Here is a 20,871-nt window from a genome sequence, read left to right as displayed (position 1 = left end):
TTGATCCCTGGGTCGGGAAGATCCCCTGAAGAAGGAAATGGCAACCCACTCCAGAATCCTTGCCTGGAGAATCCCATGGACAGAGGAGCCTGGTAGACTACAGTCCACAGGGTCACAAGGAGTTGGACACGACTGAGCGACTTCACTTTCACTTTCACTTTTCAGTGATGTTGAACACCTTATCATATGCTTTTTGGATATTAGACATCCTTGTGTAAAGTGCCTACTAAAATAATTTGCCTTTTTATTAGATTTCTGTTTTTAATTTATTTTAGAAGTTTGGGAAGATTCCCTGGAGTAGGAAATGGCAACCTACTCCAATATTCTTGCCTGGAAAATCCTGGACAGAAGAGCCTGGCAGGCTACACTCCACGGGGTTGCAAACAGCTGGACACAACTAACAGACTGAGCATGGATACACTCATTGTTATTCAAACAACTTTCTTCTGCTTCCTAAATGTGACTTAGGTTCTTTTCAGCCCTTTGTTTTTCATAAAGCTTTAAAAATGTTAGGGATTTCTGCAAAGAAAAATTATCATTAGTGATTTTAAGATTGCACTGAATATATAGGCCAGGTTGGGGGAAATTAATGTCTTAACAACACTGAGAGTTCCAATGCATTAAAACATGGTATAGAGCCAACCCACTGGTGTCTTCATTACTTTCAAAAAATTTCACAGTTTTAAGTGTGTAGAGGCCTTGCACAATATTGATAGACATTTCATGGGATATTTTGGTAGATTTATTCCTATGTAATTAATAAAGTTTTTATATGGATTTTTAATTTTTATTTTCTAATTGTTTCTGGCTACTGTGTAGAGGTACTATGTTTTTGTATGTTGATTTTTATTAAGCAACTTTTCTAAGCTTTGTTGCTGTTCAGTCACAAAGTCATTTCTGACTCTGTGACCCCATGGACAGCAACACACCAGGCTTCTCTGTCCTTCACTATCTCCTGGAGTTTGCTCAAATTCATGTCCATTGAGTCAGTGATGCCATCCAACCCTTTCATTCTCTGATGCTGGGAAAGATACAGGCAGGAGGAGAAGGGGACAACAGAGGAAGCCTGGCGTGCTGCAAGCCATGAGGTCACAAAGAGTCGGATAAACTGAGAGACCTAATAGCAACAATAGCTCAAATAAAGCTGATATGAACAGTTGTTCATGTAAACAATAACTTGTTTAAAGTTTGCTTTGTCTGATAATAGTATAATTACTAAAGTTTTTTTATAGCGTTACACAATATATCTCCCCGTAATTTTTATCTTTTGTTACCAACGTGTGTACTTATATAAAGTGTCACATAAGCAAAAAATTTACTATGTTTCTTATTAAAAGTTTATGACTGGGTTTGATTTCTGTTTAATCTGACAATATTTACTATATTTGCATTTCTCACAATTACTACTAAAATTGTGTTTAAATATTTTCTCTCACTATTTGCTTTCTTATTTGACTCATATGTTACTTCCTCTTTCTCTTGTTTGTTCTCTCTCTCCATCCCTCTAATATCTAAGATGCAAGAAAAATTAGCATTTACAGCCCACAGCTCAAGAAATTACTAGTGCCTATACTATAGTTTTTTCTTTTTTAAGTACACAGTATTAATCCAAGAAAATAAGATGAAGACTGAAAAGCAGCAGCAAACACCCACACCAGTGTTTATCATGAAAAGAAAGTATAAGTATCTTGATATAAAAATGATGTATGATAGAATCCACAATTAAGCTTACTGTGAAAAGAAAGCATATCTTTATTTGAATTAAAAGAAAACTATCTTTACATGAACCCACATAGCCACAACTTAAGAGTGCTCAAGGGAGAGATAAAAATAGTATTTTTTTAAATACTCATATTCATATTTTTAGAATATTAAGAGTTATCACTGACTTTTTCTAATACTTTCCAAATTTGTAATCTTACTTAATAATTGAGACAAAAGTAGCAAGTGGGATAAAGTTGTGATCTTTCATATGTTAAGGAAGAAATGCAGAAAAAGAAAACCACTTGACCATCTGGTTTTTACTGTTTTGTCTTCACCTGCGCCTGTTGCTATTGCATCTTTGTGTCTCTAAGGACACTGCCCACACTACTGCATCTCTCAGGATTTTTACCCAAGTTCATTACAAAGGAGACAAAGTTCATTACAAATTAGTCATGTTTTAATCTAGGTCACCAAGGATCCAGTTGCTTATTATTTACTTGGAGGTTTAGCAAATGAATCAATATAAATCTTAGTAGTATAAAAATCACTTACAGAGAAGTCATAATATAAGTGACTTTAGAGCAAGAGGGGGAAATAGTTGAACAATATTTTACTTTCAATCAAGACGGAGCTAGAATATATTTGCTAAGCATAAAGGTGACCAAAATATTCAGTTTGAAAATTTCTCAGTGTGTTGGAGATGAAAAAATTCAGAATTCTAGTTACCCTGATCCTCCCACAGCACCAGTCAGGGTAAGTAGAGTAATAAGCTGAAAAATGAAGTCTCACCCAAACTTTTGCCAATAGATTCTCTTCATCAAATTAGGCTTTACGACTCTTTTCAGTAAAGAATCAGCTGAAGCTATTATTAGCCCTCAGAAGAGTAAGTATAATAGCCATTGCATTTACTTTCGCCTTCAGTAAATCTGATTTACTTCTCAGATTTTCTACCAAAACCAGATATAACTAATGTTTTGATTATTATATGAAGGTTCATAGATCTTTCTGCATTGTATATTTGAATGCTTATTTTTATAGCTTACATAAATTTAATGTGATTTTATATGCGGTGAAAAATTATCTCTGCCATACTCTCACTTTTCTTTTTAAAGAGAAAAAAATGTGTATCTATGGTAAAATCACCCAATATGAAAATTTAGCTCACAATATTGACAAAACTAGTTATCCTTACACTTTTAAAAAATATGAACATCTTTGAAAGATGCAAAATATTTCCTTGAACTTTGCCTCTCAAAACATTTCATTATTAATGACTGCAATAATTAAAATGTTTTGGAATCAGGGTTACTGCCCAGAGGGTACAGGAAAGAGTTTGTTATCATGTGAAGTTCTAGATGTCACTGGGTAGAGGATAATGGATTAGGAATACTGAAAAGAAAATCCTTTCCTTTGATTAAAAGTATCTAATGTAGCTATTTTGGTGTGTCTCTACAGTTCCTAGGAATGTCAAAGTTCTTAAAAATAAAATCCTTGTCATCTCTCCTTTCCAATGATAGTTACAATAAACCTTCAGGTTTTACTATAATAACTGGTTATAAAGTAAGAGACTATCCTGTCCTAACCTTATAACTAATTGAATCTCACTAGGAAATTGAAAAGCGCATGTAAGAATTAAAGATTTTAAAATTAAAAAAAAAATTAAAGCTAAAAAAAATAAATAAAAATAAAGTAGATCCACACCTGAAGTGGATTAGGAGTAGCAAAAAAAAGAAAAAAAAAGCAAAGCAAATTGCTTTCTATTCATTTTGATGAGATGTCCAAATCCTGGAATCACTAGTTTAAACTTAAAAAATATTTGAGTATGTTAGTCAAGCATTGGTGTGATAGCTGAGGAAGAACTATTGAACAACTACTATATCGAATCAAGAATTCAAAAGTTCTTAAACTCTGGTTTTAAAATATCATGCAAATAAGCATTGAAGAAATAGAAATTTCAGAGGGAAGAAAAATCTTAATCTGTGAAAGACAAGGATGAAAGCTTTAAATGTAGACTGAACAAATGAATATTCCATGGTGTAATTGCATGAGTTAAGACCTAAAAACACCAAAACCTGTATCAAATGCAAGCGTCAATAATCCTGAAAAACAGGCACATGATCCTTTGTGGTAATTTCAGAGTGGATACAATTACATAGTCACACAGTGAGTTGAAATAAAAAATGATAAATAGTTTATAGATGATAACTTGGTAAACATGTATAAAAGTTCCAAATTAATATCTGGATTATTATGAAATCATGCAATAAATGTCTATAAAAAGATGCCTTTTGCAGACATTTTATCAATTATAGAAAACAAAGATACATAAAAGTTTGCTGGAAACTGATTTAAAATTGTTGTGCGTTCACAAAGCTATTTCAATAAAGATTAAGATTTTTAAATAATAAGAATTTATCAAAAATAAAAACAGATTTAAAGACTATAGTTATACAAATACAGTGACTTGAAATTAAATAGATGTAAATTATGTACTTATCTTCTAGAGGTGTAAAAATATTATTTATTTTAAGGTGAATAGCTTGTGAAAATTGTGTATTAATCTATACAAATTTGACCTTCAGCTTAAGTGTCTCACTACCAGATTCAACCCGAAAGCAAAAAAGAAGGATACCACTATTCAACTACTTGACAGCTAAAACAATGAAGAGACGCAAGACAGCAAAAGAGACACAGATGTATAGAACAGTCTTTTGGACTCTGTGGGAGAGGACGAGGTTGGATGATTTGGGAGAATCCCATTGAAACATGTATAATATCATATATGAAATGAATCGCCAGTCCAGGTTCAATGCATGATACTGGATGCTTGGGGCTGGTGCACTGAGACGACCCAGAGGGATGGTACGGGGAGGGAGGAGGAAGGGGAGTTCAGGATGGGGAACACAGGATGGGGAACCTGTGGCAGATTCATGTTGATGTATGGCAAAACCAATACAATATTGTAAAGTAATTAACCTCCAATTAAAATAAATAAATTTATATTTAAATAAATAAATAAAAAGAATTTGGCCAGCATGGAAGGTAATAACATAAACAAAAAGGGTGATAATTTCATGGTATGCATAATTTTATTCACTACTAAAACTACTGTTTCAAATGTAAAAAAGAAAATATTCCTCTATTTTAAATACAAGGATATATAAAATTGAAAGAATCAAAATCAGTGACAAAACAGTTTCAAGATAAAATCCAAATAGGACAGAACATAGGTTTGAATGTATTATATAAGCAAATAAATAAGTATGTTTATACAACAATGTATCTTATCATTGACTATAAGTCTAGAATTGTGTTAGTTTGGGTAGTTAAGCAAGAAAAAAGGACAACAGTCCCTGATTAATTTAACAGACTTAATTTCTTTGAGGAAACATTAAGACAGAAGTAGCAATTACTTGTTATGGGAGCACAAATAAGGTCCAATTAATAGTTTTATGGGCAATAGTTTTAGAAGACTTTTCAGACAAGATGGGCACATTCAGGGGGTATAGTCATAGACTAGAAGACTTTTCAGTAGAAATTATACTGAAAGTGAAAGTCACAAATGAATAGTTGAGGCCAGGTTGTTTGGGAGACTGGGAAGTAGTATCAGTGTAGAAGGAAAGAGATATGAAGAGAGACTTTTTTCAAACATATAATCATTGTGAAGCACTTACTTGCAATACCTATCTCATGGTAAAAGTGAAAGTGAATTCGCTCAGTCATGTCTGACTCTTTGCGACCCGTGGACTGTAGCCCATCAAGCTCCTCCATCCATGGGATTCTCCAGGCAAGAATACTGGAGTGGGTTGCCATTTTCTTCTCCAGGGGATCTTCCCGACCCAGGGATCGAGCCCAGGTCTCCCACATTGCAGGCAGATGCTTTAACCTCTGCACCACCAAGGGTGTACACAGAGATATCTCATGGTAATTTCTTGCTAAATAGAATCTCTTCTCTTGATTATAAGGAATAAGGAATAGAAAGAAGATATGAGTTATCTCATATGTTACAGAGCAAAATCCCACATTGGATTTGTGAGTTTTATATCACATCAATCAATTATCTGTAGGAGTCCAGAAAATAACAGCTGATATTTATGAAGCACAGCCCATGCATCAGATTTTATTATAAATGTATTACTTCTTCTGGCCATTTTTAATATATATGGTAGAGATTATTATCATTCCCAACTGAAGGCCTGAGAATTCAAGACACTTCCCAAGTTCATAACAACAAAGGTTGGAAAGCCAGGTGTTGAATGATGAAAATCTCGCCTCAGATCTGCTCTTATCGCCAGACAGCTGCCACTACCATGAAGACTTATGGAGAAAATAAGACAGGTGCATGGAGAGTACATTTAGTATTAAATTTGATTTTGAGCTTAGTGACTGTGATAACAAGGTGTTAGAGCATTACCATACTTAACAGACTGAAGGCGTAAGAGAAATATGTGTGGTTTCTTCCCAGTTATATATCATTGGACCAAACACTTCTTCACATGTAGCAAATAAATTGTGCATTAAAATTTTCTCTAAATTGTGTATCCAGGGGACACTGATTGTAAATTGCACACTAGCAGAGAAACATAAGGAGAGTCAGAGCAGTCATCCAACAATGTGGAAGTTGCATGTTAAAACACAAAATAAAGCATAACCAGATCTTCTAGAAAAGACATGAAGCAAATGATTATATTTAAATATTCATCTTCAAATTAGAAAGGAACATTAGCTGTAAGAAAAACCATAAGTGTGTTAAATCACAACCATGGTAGATCAAATCTAATTACATGAGAAAATTCTGTCTTGTATATAGATTAAAAATGTGAAATCAAATATGAAAATGGGATTATAGAATAATTTTTAACAATAAAATAAACAATTGAGTAACCTAGCCACCAGAGTATTGGCAATATCAATTACAACTTTAGAGAAGAAACTGCCAATGAATTAATTTCTAGTAATCATTCTTTATTGCTGTCTGACTTTAATATTACTTTATTCAAATAAACATCAGATAAAATATTTTTAAATTTTATATGAATAGAATAGAATTCAGTTGTCAGTGATGAAAAATCACACAATCACAACCTTCATTGTGTTGACACTGATGGATGACCCTCAACTTCAAATTCTAATTATCGTGTTTCTATTTCTCACATACATGTTGAGTATAACTGGGAATCTGACCATCATTTTCCTCACTTCAGTGGATCCACACCTGGGCTCAGATGGTAAAGTATCTGCCTGCAATGCAGGAGACCTGCGTTTGATCCCTGGGTCAGGAAGAGCTCTTGGAGAAGGAAATGGCAACCCACTCCAGTACTCTTGCAAAGAAAACTCCATGGTTGGAGGAGCCTGGCAGGCTCCAGTCAACGGGGTTGCAAAGAGTCAGACATGACTGAGCGACTTCACTTTCACCTTAAAACACCCCTTTATTAGAAATTTCATTTACAACTGCTTGTATCCCTAGATATTTGTACAACATAGCAACAGGTGACAAGACAATTACATATACTATTTGTATTATTCAAACATTTTATACTGATGTCTTTGGAGTAACAGAGTTTCCTTCTGGCCACCATGTCCTATGACCATTATGCGGCCATCTGCAAAACCCTTCATTATGTGACCAACATGAACAGGAGAGTCTGCCAGAGGCTTGTCCTCTGCTGTTGGATGTCTGGCTTGTTGATCATACTACCACACTTGATCTGTTCCTAAATTTAAAATTCTGTGACTCATGTAATTGATTATTTTTTCTGTGATGCATCTCTTATCTTGAAGATTTAATTCTTAGACACATGGCTCATAGAGCAGTTGATTATTGTCTCTGCTGTGCTGACCTTCATTCTGACCCTTGTATGTGTTGTTCTATCCTGCATTTACATCATCAAAACCATTCTAAGACTCCTTTCTGCTCAGCAAAGCAAAAGAGCTTTTTTCAACCTGTTTTTCTCATATGATTGTGGTTTCCATCACCTATGGAACCTGTATCTTCATCTACATCAAACCTTCAGCAAAAGAATCAGTGGCTATTAACAAGGGTGTGACAGTGCTAATGACATCTATTGCTTCCATGTTGAACCCATTCATTTACACTCTGAGAAACAAAACAAGTGAAACAAGCCTTCAGCGATTCTTTCAAAAAACTTGCACTGGTGTCCAAGAAGTAAAAGAGTGTTATGTCCAGTAATAAAATATCAAATCAAGCATAAGCCATTAAGTCCCCAAATCTATCTATCTCTTTTTGATCTGATCTCTATTCAGGTCAGTTTTCTCAAACTTTTCTTACACCCAGAAAGAACACTATCTACTAATGAGTTCTCTCCTTTAATCCCTCTGCAAACAAGTCTTCCTAGGGGAAAAAACTCAATCAGAAGACATGACAATAATTATCTAATAAAAATAAGCTTGATTCTACTCTAATTCAGCAAACACAATTGAAGGGAAGAAAAACTTTAATGCAAATCAAATATGTAAATTATATTTTATTGGACTTTCAAAAACTTAAAGTGCTCTTCCTATCTTCCAATATAAATGTTGCTGAAATTTTTAACTGATTAAAATTTTTTGAGTGCTTATCTCTTGACAGTTCATCACCCAGACTTCTTTTAAATTGGTAATATTCCTAAACATGTTTACCTCACCAATCATCCTATAGTACTAAAAAAGTTTTAAATCACATTTAGCAGGGAGTAACATATTGAAAAGCAGAGACATTACTTTGCCAACAAAGGTCCATCTAGTCAAGGCTATGGTTTTTCCAGTAATCATGTACAGATGTGAGAGTTGGACTGTGAAGAAAGCTGAATGCCAAAGAATTGATGCTTTTGAACTGTGGTGTTGGAGAAGACTCTTGAGAGTGCCTTGGACTGCAAGGAGATCCAACCAGTCCATTCTGAAGGAGATCAGTCCTGGAATTTCTTTGGAAGGAATGATGCTAAAGCTGAAGCTCCAGCACTTTGGCCACCTCATGCAAAGAGTTGACTCATTGGACAAGACTCTGATGCTGGGAGGGATTGGGGGCAGGAGGAGAAGGGGACGACAGAGGATGAGATGGCTGGATGGCATCACTGACTCGATGGGCGTGTCTTAGTGAACTCCGGGAGTTGGTGATAAGCAGGGAGGCCTGTTGTGCTGCGATTCATGGGGTCGCAAAGAGTCGGACAAAACTGAGCGACTGAACTGAACTGAACATGATTCCATTGAAAAGTAAAGAAAATTAAAATCAATACATGTCCAAATAAGTACCATTTTAAATGGCAGCAGAATATGATATCTAGGATCCTGCAGTTTATTCAAAAATAAATGAACACACACAACGTAAATAATTAAAATTTTTTAAATTCACAGATTATACAGAGTAAATAGTATCTCAAATAAATGTAAAGAAAAACTCTTTTCTAAGTACATATGCAATTATTTTAAGTACAATGTCTAAATATTAATTGCAGTTGAGGAATTAAAGAATCTGTTACTATTTTCAAAATTGCTCAATTGCCAAAATAAAATATGACATTCAAACTCTAAATGTACACACATTAAACAATAATTTTTTGTGTATCATTGCAACAAAAATTTTTAAGAAAAATCAAGGAAACCGAACCAGCAATATACATGGAAGTCTAAGATAATTAAAAAGTAATCTGAATGAAAGTTAAAAAATAATAGTTAATTTTTTCATGTAATCAATAGCTTATAGATTAGAAGATGGCAAAATGTCAATTTTTCTCAGAGTTCATAAAACTACTATTTAACCTTTCATATTAAGTTTTCTGCAACCCTTCTAAGAAGAAGGCCTCGTGGCCATCCTTTGGACTTTCTCTTGTTATCTCTATGATTTTGCATTTGCTGTTGCTTCTGTAAAAAATGAATGTTCTTTCCCTCATCCTTCCGTTATACTTCTAGTTTTCATATAGGTCTCAATTTGTATTTCATTTCCACTTAAAGGGCATTTCTTCTCCTCCACCCCAATCAAAATCACACAAACATATAAACCAGGTCTGAAGAAATTATCTATTCAAACTGCTGCTTTGAACTAAGCTTTCTCTTCTGTAACAATGTCACTAAAACTTTTTTTTATAATGCATATTTAAAATCTGCCACAATGACAAAAACTGTATACAAAATGCATGTATATAAAAGCAGTAAACAAATTATACTGAAAACATTACCTTCAAATATATTAAATGAAAAAAATCTCACAATTCTTGAAAAAGAATTATTTATTAAGGAAAATCCCAAACTCTTACATGAAAAAAATAATTATAAAGAGTCAAATGGATGGGATTACAGATTAAAGTGACAGTCCAGGAAGATCCTGAGTTTCCTTCATCTCATGGACATATCAAAACTACAGCTGTTTCATATATGATATTATAGAAACATGTATAATATCATATATGAAATGAATTGCCAGTCCAGATTCAATGCATGATACTGGATGCTTGGGGCCGGTGCACTGAGATGACCCAGAGGGATGGTACAGGGAGGGAGGAGTGGGGGTGTTCAGGATGGGGAACACGTGTATGCCTGTGGCAGATTCATGTTGATGTATAGCGAAACCAATACAATATTGTAAAGTAATTAACCTCCAATTAAAATAAATAAATTTATATTAAAAAAACTACGGCTGTATACAGAACAATTGCCCCTGAGAATGACTAAGACTAGCAGAACAGGTTTTCTACAACAAAGAATATTTTTGAAAGGCCACATCAAGATTGGTGAGAAAGACAGAAATGCAGTCCAGTCAGATCCCACACCCATGACATGGGGACCCACAAGCAGGATGGATACCACAACTACTGTGGTACTCACTAAGGAGCAAGGGGTCTGAAGCTCCCCTTATCGAACTCCCCAGCTCTGGGGACCTGCACCAGGAAAAAGAACTTTGAAACTTCCAGCTTTGAAAACTAACAGGGTTTATGTTAGGGAGAGCCTGAGGGCTGTGGAAAACTGAGATTCCACTCTTGAAGGGTCTTGCACAAACTCACTCTAAGTCCTAGTGCAGAGACAGTGGCTTAACAAGAACTTGGGTGACAGGACAAAGAGATCAATTGACTAACTTTAGGGCAGGTACCTGATGAGCAGGGATCTGCAGGAAATTTCTCCAGTATGGAAGTGCTGGCAGACATCATTGCTTTACTCCTCACCACACAGCTAGCCCATCACTGGCAGGTGCCATTTCTGTCATTCTCCATCAGTCCAGCTAACATAAGCATACCTTTCTTCTGTAGCCAGTATGTTGACTAATTTTAATCATGAAGTGGTTTCAATTTGTCAAAAGCATTTTCCGCATCTAATGACATGGTCATGTTGTCTGTATCCTTCATTCTGCTTGTTGTCGTTGTTCGGTCTTTCAGTCATGTCAAATACTTTGTGATCCCATGGACTGCAGCAAGCTGGCTTCCCTGTCCTTCACCATCTCCTGAAGTTTGCTCAAACTCATGATAACTGAGTCAGTGATACCATCCAATCATCTCATCCTCTGTTGCCCCTTCTCCTCCTGCCTTCAATCTTGCCAGCATCAGCGTCTTTTCCAATGAATTGGCTCTTCACATCAGGTGGCCAAAGCACTGGAGCTTCAGGATCAGCATCAGTCCTTCCAAGGAATATTCAGGATTGATTTCCTTTAGGATTGACTGGTTTGACCTCCTTGCTGTCCAAGGGACTCACAGGAGTCTTCTCCAGCATCACAGTTCAAAAGTATCCAATCTTCACTGTTTGGCCTTCCTTATGGTCCAACTTTCACATCTGTACATGACTATGGGAAAAATCATAGCTTTGAATATATGGACATTTGTCAGCAATTGATCCCTCTGCTTTTTAATACACTGTCTAGGTTTCTCATACCTTTTCTTCCAAGAATCACGTGTCTTTTAACTTCATGGTTTCAGTCACCATCTGCAGTGACTTTGAAGCCCAAGAAAATAAAATCTGTCACTGTTTCCATTTTTCCCCATCTATTTTCCATAAGGTGATGGGACCAGATGCCATGATCTTAATTTTTTGAATGTTGAGTTTTTTCACTCTCCTCTTTCACCTTCATCAAAAGGCTCTTAAGTTCTTCTTCACTTTCTGCCATTGTGGTGGTATCACCTGCATATCTGAAGTTATTTATATTTCTCCCAGCAATCTTGATTTCAATTTGAGCTCCATCCAACCCTGCATTTCACATGATATACTCTGCATGTGCGGGCTTCCCTGGTGGCTCAGTGGTAAAGAATCCACCTACAATGCAGGAGCCGCAGGAAACATGGGTTCAGTCGTGGGTCAGAAAAATCCCCTGAAGGAAAGCATGGCAGCCCACTCCAGTATTTTTGCCTGGAGAATTTCATAGACAGAGAAGCCTGGTGGGCTACAGTCCATGGGGTTGCAAAGAGTCAGATACGATGCACGCACTCTGCATATAAGTTAAATAAGCAAGGTGACAATATAGAGCGTTGATGCACTTCTTTCCCAATTTGGAACCTGTCCTTTGTTCCACGTCCAGTTCTAAATGTTGCTTCTTGACCTGAATGCAGGTTTCTCAGGAGGCAGATAAGGTGCTCTGGTATTCTCATCTCTTAAAGAATTTTCTGGTTTGTTGTGATCCACACAGTAATTGGAGAAGGAAATGGCAACCCACTGCAGTACTCTTGCTTGGAGAATTCCATGGATGGAGGAGTCTGGTGGCCTACAGTCCATGAAGTCGCAAAGAGTCGGACACAACTGAGCAACTTCACTCTCTTTCCATAGTTCCTTTTGAAGAAGGAAATGGCAACCCACTCCAGTGTTCTTGCCTGGAGAATCCCATGGACAGAGGGGCCTGGTGGGTTACAGTCTATGGGATTGCAAAGAGTCAGACGCAACTAAGCAACTAACAAGCACACACACACACACAGAGTTCACGGCTTTAGCATAGTCGATGAAGAAGTATATAGCTTTTTTAATTCCTTTGCTTCCTCTGTGATCCAACTGATGTTGGCAATTTGATCTCTGGTTCCTCTGCCTTTTCTAAATCCACCTTGTAACATCTGGAAGTTCTCAATTCACATACTGTTGAAGCCTAGCTTGAAAGATTTGAGCATTACCTTGCTAGCATGTGAAATGTGTGCAATTGTGCACTAGTTTGAACATTCTTTGGCATTGCCCTTCTTTGGTATCAGAATGACCACTGACCTTTTCCAGTCCTGTGGCCACTGCTGAGTTTTCCAAATTTGCTGGCATTTTGAATTCAGCACTTTCACACCATCATCTTTTAGGATTGAAATAGCTCAACTTAAATTCTATCATCTCCATTAGCTTTGTCCATGGTAATTCTTCCTAAGGCCCACTTAACTTCCCACTCCAATATGTCTGGCTCTAGTTGGGTGATCACATCGTCGTGGTTATCTGGGTCTTTAAGACCTTTTTTGCACAGTTCTTCTGTATATGCTTGCCACCTCTTCTTAATATCTTCTGCTTCTGTTAAGTCCATACCATTTCTTTTATTGTGCTCATCTTTGCAAGAAATGTTCCCTTTGTATCTTCAGTTTTCTTGAAGAGATCTCTAGTCTTTCTCACTCTATTATTTTCCCCTCTTTCTTTGCACAGTTCACTGAAGAACGCTTTCCTATCTCTCCCTGATATTCTTTGGAACTGTGCATTCAGTTGGGTATATCTTTCCCTTTCACTCACTTCACTTTCTCCTCTTTTCTCAACTATTTGTAAGGCCTCCTCAGACAGCCACTCTGCCTTCTTGCATTCTTGCAGATGGTTTTGGTCGCCACCTTCTGAGCAATGTTATGAACCTTCATTCATAGTTCTTCAGGCATGCTGTCTACCAAATTTAATCCCTTCAATCTATTTGCCCCCTGCTTTTCTTACCAACACATGTACTTATATAAAGAGTCTCATAAACGGAAAATAGTTATTATGAATATCTTTTTTAAATTGTATGATTGGGTTTGTTTTCTGTTTAATTTGGCAATGTTTAATACATTTGCATTTTCTGTAAGTACTGCTAAAATCATGTTTAAATCTACCCTCTCACTTTCTGCTTTCTTATTTGACTCATATGCTCTCTCTCTTGTTTGTTCTCTCTCTCTCTCCATCCCTCTAGTATATAAGATTAAAGAAAGGTTACCATTTACAACCCACAGCTCAAGAAATTATTAGTGCATATACTACAGGTTTTTTTTTTTAAGTACACAGGTTTACTCCAAATTTACTCCCACAAATTTATGATGAAAATAAAGCATATCTTTATTTGAATTAAAAGAAAACTATCTTTATATGAACCCGTATAGCCCCATCTTAAGGATGCTCAAAGGGGAGATAAAAATAGTATTTTTAAAATATTCATATTTTTAGAATATTAAAGAGAGTTATCACTTGCTTTGAGTTTTCTAGTGTTTTCCAAATTTATCTTACTTAATGATTGAGACAAAAGTAGTAGCAAGTGAGATAAAGTTGTGATCTTTCATGTGCTAAGGAAGAAATGCAGAAAAAGCAAACTACTTCTTGACCTTCTGGTTTTTTACTGTTTTGTCTTCACCTGTGCTTGTTGCTATTGTTAGATCTTCGTGTCTCTAAGGACACTGCCCACCTATTGCATCTCTCAGGATTTTTACGCAGGTTCATTACAAAGGAGATTCATTAGTGATGTTTGAATCTGGGTCACCAAGGACCCAGTTGTTTATTATTTACTTGGAGATTTAGCAAATAAATCAAATATAAATCTTAATAGTGTAAAAGCCTTTTACCCTAACCAGAGAAGTCATAATATCAATGATTTCAGAGCAAGAGGGGAAAATGGTTGAACAATATTTTAGTTTCAGTCAAGACAAAGCCAGAAATATTTTCTAGGTGTAAAGGTGATAAAGTTCCTGGTTTGAAAATCTCTATGTATTGGAGATTAAAAGACTCAGAGTTTTAATTACTGTGACCCTCCCACAGCACCAGTCAGGTAAGTGAAGTCATAAGCTGAAAATGAAGTCTCTCACAAACTTTTTCTAATAGATTCACTTCATTAAATTAGGCTTTATGATTCTTTTTGTTAGAGAACTTGCTTAAGCTATTATTAACTCTCAGAGGAGTAAGAAGAGTGGCCATTTCTTTTACTTTCATGTTTAATAGATCTATTGGATGATTTTTCTCTGAGAAGCAGATTTCATGGGATTTACCCAAATTAGATGTAATTAATATTTGAATCATTACATGAAGATCCACAAGTAATCTGCATTATATATTTTTAAAACATATTCCACTGTATGTATTTATTTGTTGTTCTACGGGCTCTTTGTTGCCATGCATGGGCTTTTTCCAGTTGGGTGAGTGGGGGGCTACTCTCTAGCTGCCATGTGCAGGCTTCTTATTGTGGTGGTTTCGCTTGTTGCAGAGCATGGACTCTAGGGCACACAGACTTCAGTAGCTGCAACACGCAGGCTGAGCAGTTATGGCTCATGGACTCTAGAGCCCAGGCTCAGTAGTTGTGGTGTCTGGACTTAGTTGCTCCACAGCACGTGGAATCTTCCCAGACCATGGCCGGAACCTGTGTCCCCTTCATTAGCAGGTGGATTCTTTACCACTGGACCACCAAAGAAGTCCTGCATTGTGTTTTTTCAATGCTGGTTTTTATAGTTTACATAATGATGATGTGAATTTATATGTAGTGAGAAGTCATCTCTGCCACATTCTCACTTCCTTTTTTAAAGAGAAAAAAAGTGTGTGTATATATATATATATATTTCAAAATCATCCAATATGACAACTTACATAATAACATTGACAAAACTGTTTATCTAGGCACTTTTTAAAAATATGTAAGTCTTTGAAGGGTGCAAAATGTTTTCTTAAACTTTGCCTCTTAAAAACTGTCATTATTAATGACTGCAATAATTGAAGAATATTTTGGAATAAGGGCTACCACGAAGGATGAAGAAAAGAGCATGTTATCATGTAAAGGTTTAGATGTCACTGGATGGAGGAATAACAGATTAGGAAGACTGAAAAGAGTGTCCTTCCCTTTAATTAAAATTATTGATTGAATTTATTTTGGTGTGTCCTTAAAGTTAATTCCTAGGAATGTCAAAGTTCTTCAAAAAAATCATTGGCATCTCTCCTTTTCTATAATGGTTACAATAATTCTCTGGGTTTAACAGTAATAACCAGTCATACAGTAAGAGATAATCCTGCCTTAACTTTGGGAGACAGTGAGTATTTTAAGAGAACAAATGACAACCAATAATATATCTAATTGAATTTCACCAGGAAATTGAAAAGCAAATTGCTTTCTATTAATGTATATGAGACACTTCAGTCCTGAAGATAGTAGTTCAAAACCAAAAAATATTTGAAATATGTCAGTAAAACATCAGTATGAGACCTGAGGAAGAACTAGTGAACAACTCTTAAGCCTAATCAAGAACTAGACATTTCTTAAACTCTGATTTTAAAATATTAAGGAAATATGTATTAAAGAAACATAAATGGAAACTTTAAGGAGAAAAACCTTTACCTGTGAAAGACAAGGTTAGAAACCTTAAATGCAGACTGATCAAATGAATATTCCATGGTGTAAACTATGGGAGTTAAGACTCAGTAACACTATATCAAATACAAGTGTCAATAATCTTAAGAAAAAACACATGATACTTTGTAGTAATTTCAGTGTGGGTACAATTACACATTCACATAGTGATTTGAAGGAAAAGTGATAAAGTTTATAGATGATTCTTTGGTAAATGAGTACAAAATTTCTAAATAAATATCTTCTTTTACCTTGAGATTTTAATTTCAGAAATTATTGTGAAATCAAGCAATAACCTTTATAAAATATGCCTTTTGCAGGCATTTTATCAATTGTAGAAAACAAAATACATAATAATGTGTTTGAAACTGATTTAAAACAGTGGTGCATCTGTTTACAATAGCCAGGAAATGGAAGCTACCTAGATGTCCATCAGCAGATGAATGGATAAGAAAGCTGTGGTACATATACACAATGGAATATTACTCAGCTATTAAAAAGAATGCATTTGAATCAGTTCTAATGAGGTGGATGAAACTGGAGCCTATTATACAGAGCAAAGTAAGTCAGAAAGAAAAACACCAATACAGTATATTAACACATATATATGGAATTTAGAAAGATGGTAACGATAACCTTATATGCGAGACAGCAGAAAAGACACAGATGTAAAGAACAGACTTTTGGACTCTGTGGGAGAAGGCAAGGGTGGGATGATTTGACAGAATAGCATTGGAAGGTATATATTATCACATGTGAAATAGATCGCCAGTCCAGGTTTGATGCATGAGACAGGGTGCTCAGGGCTGGTGCACTGGGATGACCCTGAGGGATGGGATGGGGAGGGAGGTGGGAGGAAGAGTCAGGATGGGGAACACATGTACACCCATAGCTGATTCATGTGAATCTATGGCAAAAACCACCACAATATTGTAAAGTAATTAGCCTCCAATTAAAATAAATTTAAATAAATAAATAAAACAGTGGTGCATTCACAAAGCTATTTCAATATAGTTGAGATTTTTTAATATTAAAAATTTACCAAAAATAAAGAAAGATTTTAAAACTGGAGATATATAAATATAGTGGATTAAAATTAAATAAAAGTATATATTTTAAGATGAATAGCTTTTGAAAATTATGTATTCATATGCAAATTTCTTGGCTTTCTATTTGAGTATCTTACTGACAGATTCACCATGAAAGGAAGAATAGTCACCCAGAAGGATACAACTATTCATCTGCTTGACAGGTAAAACAAGATACAGTTAACAGTTTGGCCAGCATGGAAAGTAATAACATAAACAAAGAGGGTGATACTGTCATGGTAGGCATGACTTTATTCACTAGCAAAACTGCTGCTTCAAAAGTAAAAAAAAAAAAAAAAAAAAAAGCCCCCATGTTAAATACAAAGATATATAAATTTTAAATAATTTTTAATTTAAATTTATTTATTTTAATTACAGACTAATTACTTTACAATATTGTATTGGTTTTGCCATACATCACCATGAATCCGCCACGTGTGTACAAGTGTTCCCAATCCTGAACCCCTCTCCCACCTCCCTCCCCATACCATCCATCTGGGTCATCCCAGTGCACCAGCCCCAAGCATCCTGTATCCTGCATCGAACCTAAAAAATAAATAAAATAATTAAGATCAGCAATAAAGCGATATTAGGATAAAATCCAAACAAAACAGAAGATGGATTTGAATACATAGGCAAATGAATAAGTACATATTTATACAATGATATATCGTACTATTGACTAAGCTTAGGATTGTGTTAGCTTTGGTAGTTATCTCAGTTAAAAAAAAAAAAAGACACCAGTCCCTGATTTCAACAAACTTACTTTCTCAGAGGAAATGTTAAGACAGAAGTAAGAATTACTTATTATGGGAGCACAACTAAGGTCCAGTTAATATAGACAATATTTTTAGAAGACTTTTTAGTAGAAGTGATACTCTAAGTGAAAAGCACAAATGAATAGTTGAGGCCAGGTTGTTTGGGAGACTGGAAAGTAAAGATCAGTGTGGAAGGAGAGACATGAGGGGTGGGTTTTTTTCTTACAGATAATCATTGTGACGTGCTTACTTTCAATACCTATCCCAATTTCTCACTAAATAGAATCTCTACTTTTAATTATAAAGAACATGGAATAGAAAGACAGTATGAGTTACACAGAATAAAAGCCCCACAAGGATTTGTGGATTTTACAATCACATCAATTATCTGTAGACATCCAAAAAATAACAGTTGACAATTATGAAGCACAGACTATGCATCAGATTTTTTTATAACAGTATGGTTTCTTCCAATCATTTTAAATATATATGGTAAAGATTATCACTATTCCCATCTTATAGATTAGAAAACTGGAAGCCTGAGAGGTCCCAATGCTTGCCCAAGTTCATACTGGCATAGGCTGGAAACCCAGGGTTGAATGGTGAAGATCATTGCCTCAGAAGGTCTGCTTTTAATTGCCATGGTGCTGCCACTATCTCTAAGACTTATGGAGAAAGTCAAGACAGGTACATGGAGAGTACATTCAGCACTAAATTTTATTTTTATTTTAGCAATAGTGACACAAGGTGTTAGAGTATTTTCCATACTTAATGGACTGAAAGTGTAAGAAAAATATGTGGCTTTTTTCCAGTTGTGTATCATTGGGCCAAACTTTTCTTCACATGTAGCAAATAAATTGTGCATTAAAATTATCTCTAAGTTGTAAACTCTCTGGACACTGAGTGTAAATTGCATATCAACAGAGAGACATAAGAAGGGTCAAACAAGTTATCCAACAATGTGGAAGTTGCATGTTAAAACACAAAACAAAATAACATAAACACACATTTGGTCTTAGTGGCAAAATGAAAAATGGAAGTCACAGATAGATCAACAAAGCCTGTGCATAGAGCCTAGATTAGTAGTTAATATGTACATGTTATCATGACCAAATCTTTAAGAAAAGATTTGCAGCAAATAATTATATTTAAATATTTCCCTTTAAAATAGAGAAAAAATCTTAGTGGTAAGAAGAAATCATAAGTATATTCAGTCACAATACATTGTGGGTTCAATCTAATTATATGAGAAAATTCAGTCTGGGATACAGATTAAAAATGTGAGATCAAAGATAAAAATGGGGTAGTAGAACAATATTTTTAATATAAGCTTAAAATCTATCACAAAACTGCCAAAACAATAAAATATTAATAAAATAAACAATTGAGTAGCCAAGTCCACTAGAGCATTGGCAATATAAATTACCACTCTAAAGAAGAAACTGCAAGTGAATTAATATCTAGTAGCCATTCTATATTGCTATCTGGCTTTGATACCACTTTATTGATTAAAATATCAAAGAAAATATTTTTAAATTTTATATGAAATGAATAAAATTCAGTAGCCAGTGATGGAAAACCATACAATCACAACTTTTATCTTGGTGGGACTGACAGACGACCCTCAACTTCAGATTCCAATTTTTATGTTTCTGTTTCTCACATACATGTTGAGTATAACTGGGAATCTGACCATCATATTCCTCACTTTAGTGGATCCTCACCTTAAAACACCCATGTACTATTTCCTACAAAAGTTTGCTTTATTAGAAATTTCATTTACAACTGCTTGTATCCCTAGATATTTATACAACATAGCAACAGGTGACAGGACAATTACATACACTGTTTGTATTATTCAAGTGTTTTTTACTGATGTCTTTGGAGTAACAGAGTTTTTTCTCCTGGCTGCCATGTCCTATGACCGTTATGCGGCCATCTGCAAACCCCTGCATTATGTGACCCTCATGAACAGCAGAGTCTGCCAGAGCCTTGTGCTCTGCTGTTGGATATCTGGCTTGTTAATCATATTACCACCACTTATTCTGTTCCTAAATTTAAAATTCTGTGACTCAAATATAATTGATTATTTTTTCTGTGATGCCTCTCCTATCTTGAAGATTTCATGCTCAGACACATGGCTCATAGAACAGTTGGTTATTGTCTCTGCTGTGCTGACCTTCATTCTGACCCTTGTGTGTGTTGTTCTATCCTACATATACATCATCAAAACCATTCTAAGACTCCCCTCTGCCCAGCAAAGGAAAAGAGCTTTTTCTACCTGTTCTTCTCACATGATTGTGGTTTCCATCACCTATGGCAGCTGTATCTTCGTCTACGTCAAACCATCAGCAAAGGAATCAGTGGCTATTAACAAGGGTGTGACAGTGCTAATGACATCTATTGCTCCTATGTTGAACCCATTCATTTACACTCTGAGAAACAAACAAGTGAGACAAGCTTTCAGTGATTCTTTCAAAAAATTCATACTGGTGTCCAAGAAGCAAAAGACTGCTCAAGCCTAGAAATAAAATATAAAGTAATGCATAAACCATTAACTGCCAAACCATCTGTCTCTTTTTGATCTGATCTCTGTTCGGGTTAATGTTCTCAAACATTTCTTGTGCCCAAAATGAACACCCTCTACCACATGAGTTCACTCCTTTAATCTCCCTGAAAACAAAATCTTTTTCTTCCTAGAAAAGTCTTTTTTTTTTCCTAGAAAAGATCCTAATTAGAAGTAATAATAATTATCTAGTGAATATAGTGAAAGTGAAGTCGCTCAGTTTGTCTGACTCTTTGCTACCCTGTGTAGTATAGCCCACCAGGC

At 35.4% G+C, this 20,871-nt stretch overlaps 1 protein-coding gene and 1 pseudogene across 1 annotated transcript; both read left to right on the top strand.

Annotated features, from left to right (window-relative positions):
• LOC102181843 lies at positions 6,767-7,874 on the top strand (annotated as a pseudogene).
• LOC102173720 (olfactory receptor 6C2-like) lies at positions 19,613-20,566 on the top strand. Its single transcript, XM_005680441.2, has one exon. The coding sequence runs from the start codon at positions 19,613-19,615 to the stop codon at positions 20,564-20,566; it is 954 nt and encodes a 317-aa protein (XP_005680498.2).

The sequence above is a fragment of the Capra hircus genome, chromosome 5 (assembly GCF_001704415.2).
Source record: "Capra hircus breed San Clemente chromosome 5, ASM170441v1, whole genome shotgun sequence".
NCBI classification, from domain to species: domain Eukaryota; kingdom Metazoa; phylum Chordata; class Mammalia; order Artiodactyla; family Bovidae; genus Capra; species Capra hircus.
The sequence above is the reverse complement of the archived record's forward strand: the minus strand, read 5'-3'. Positions and strand labels throughout refer to the sequence as shown.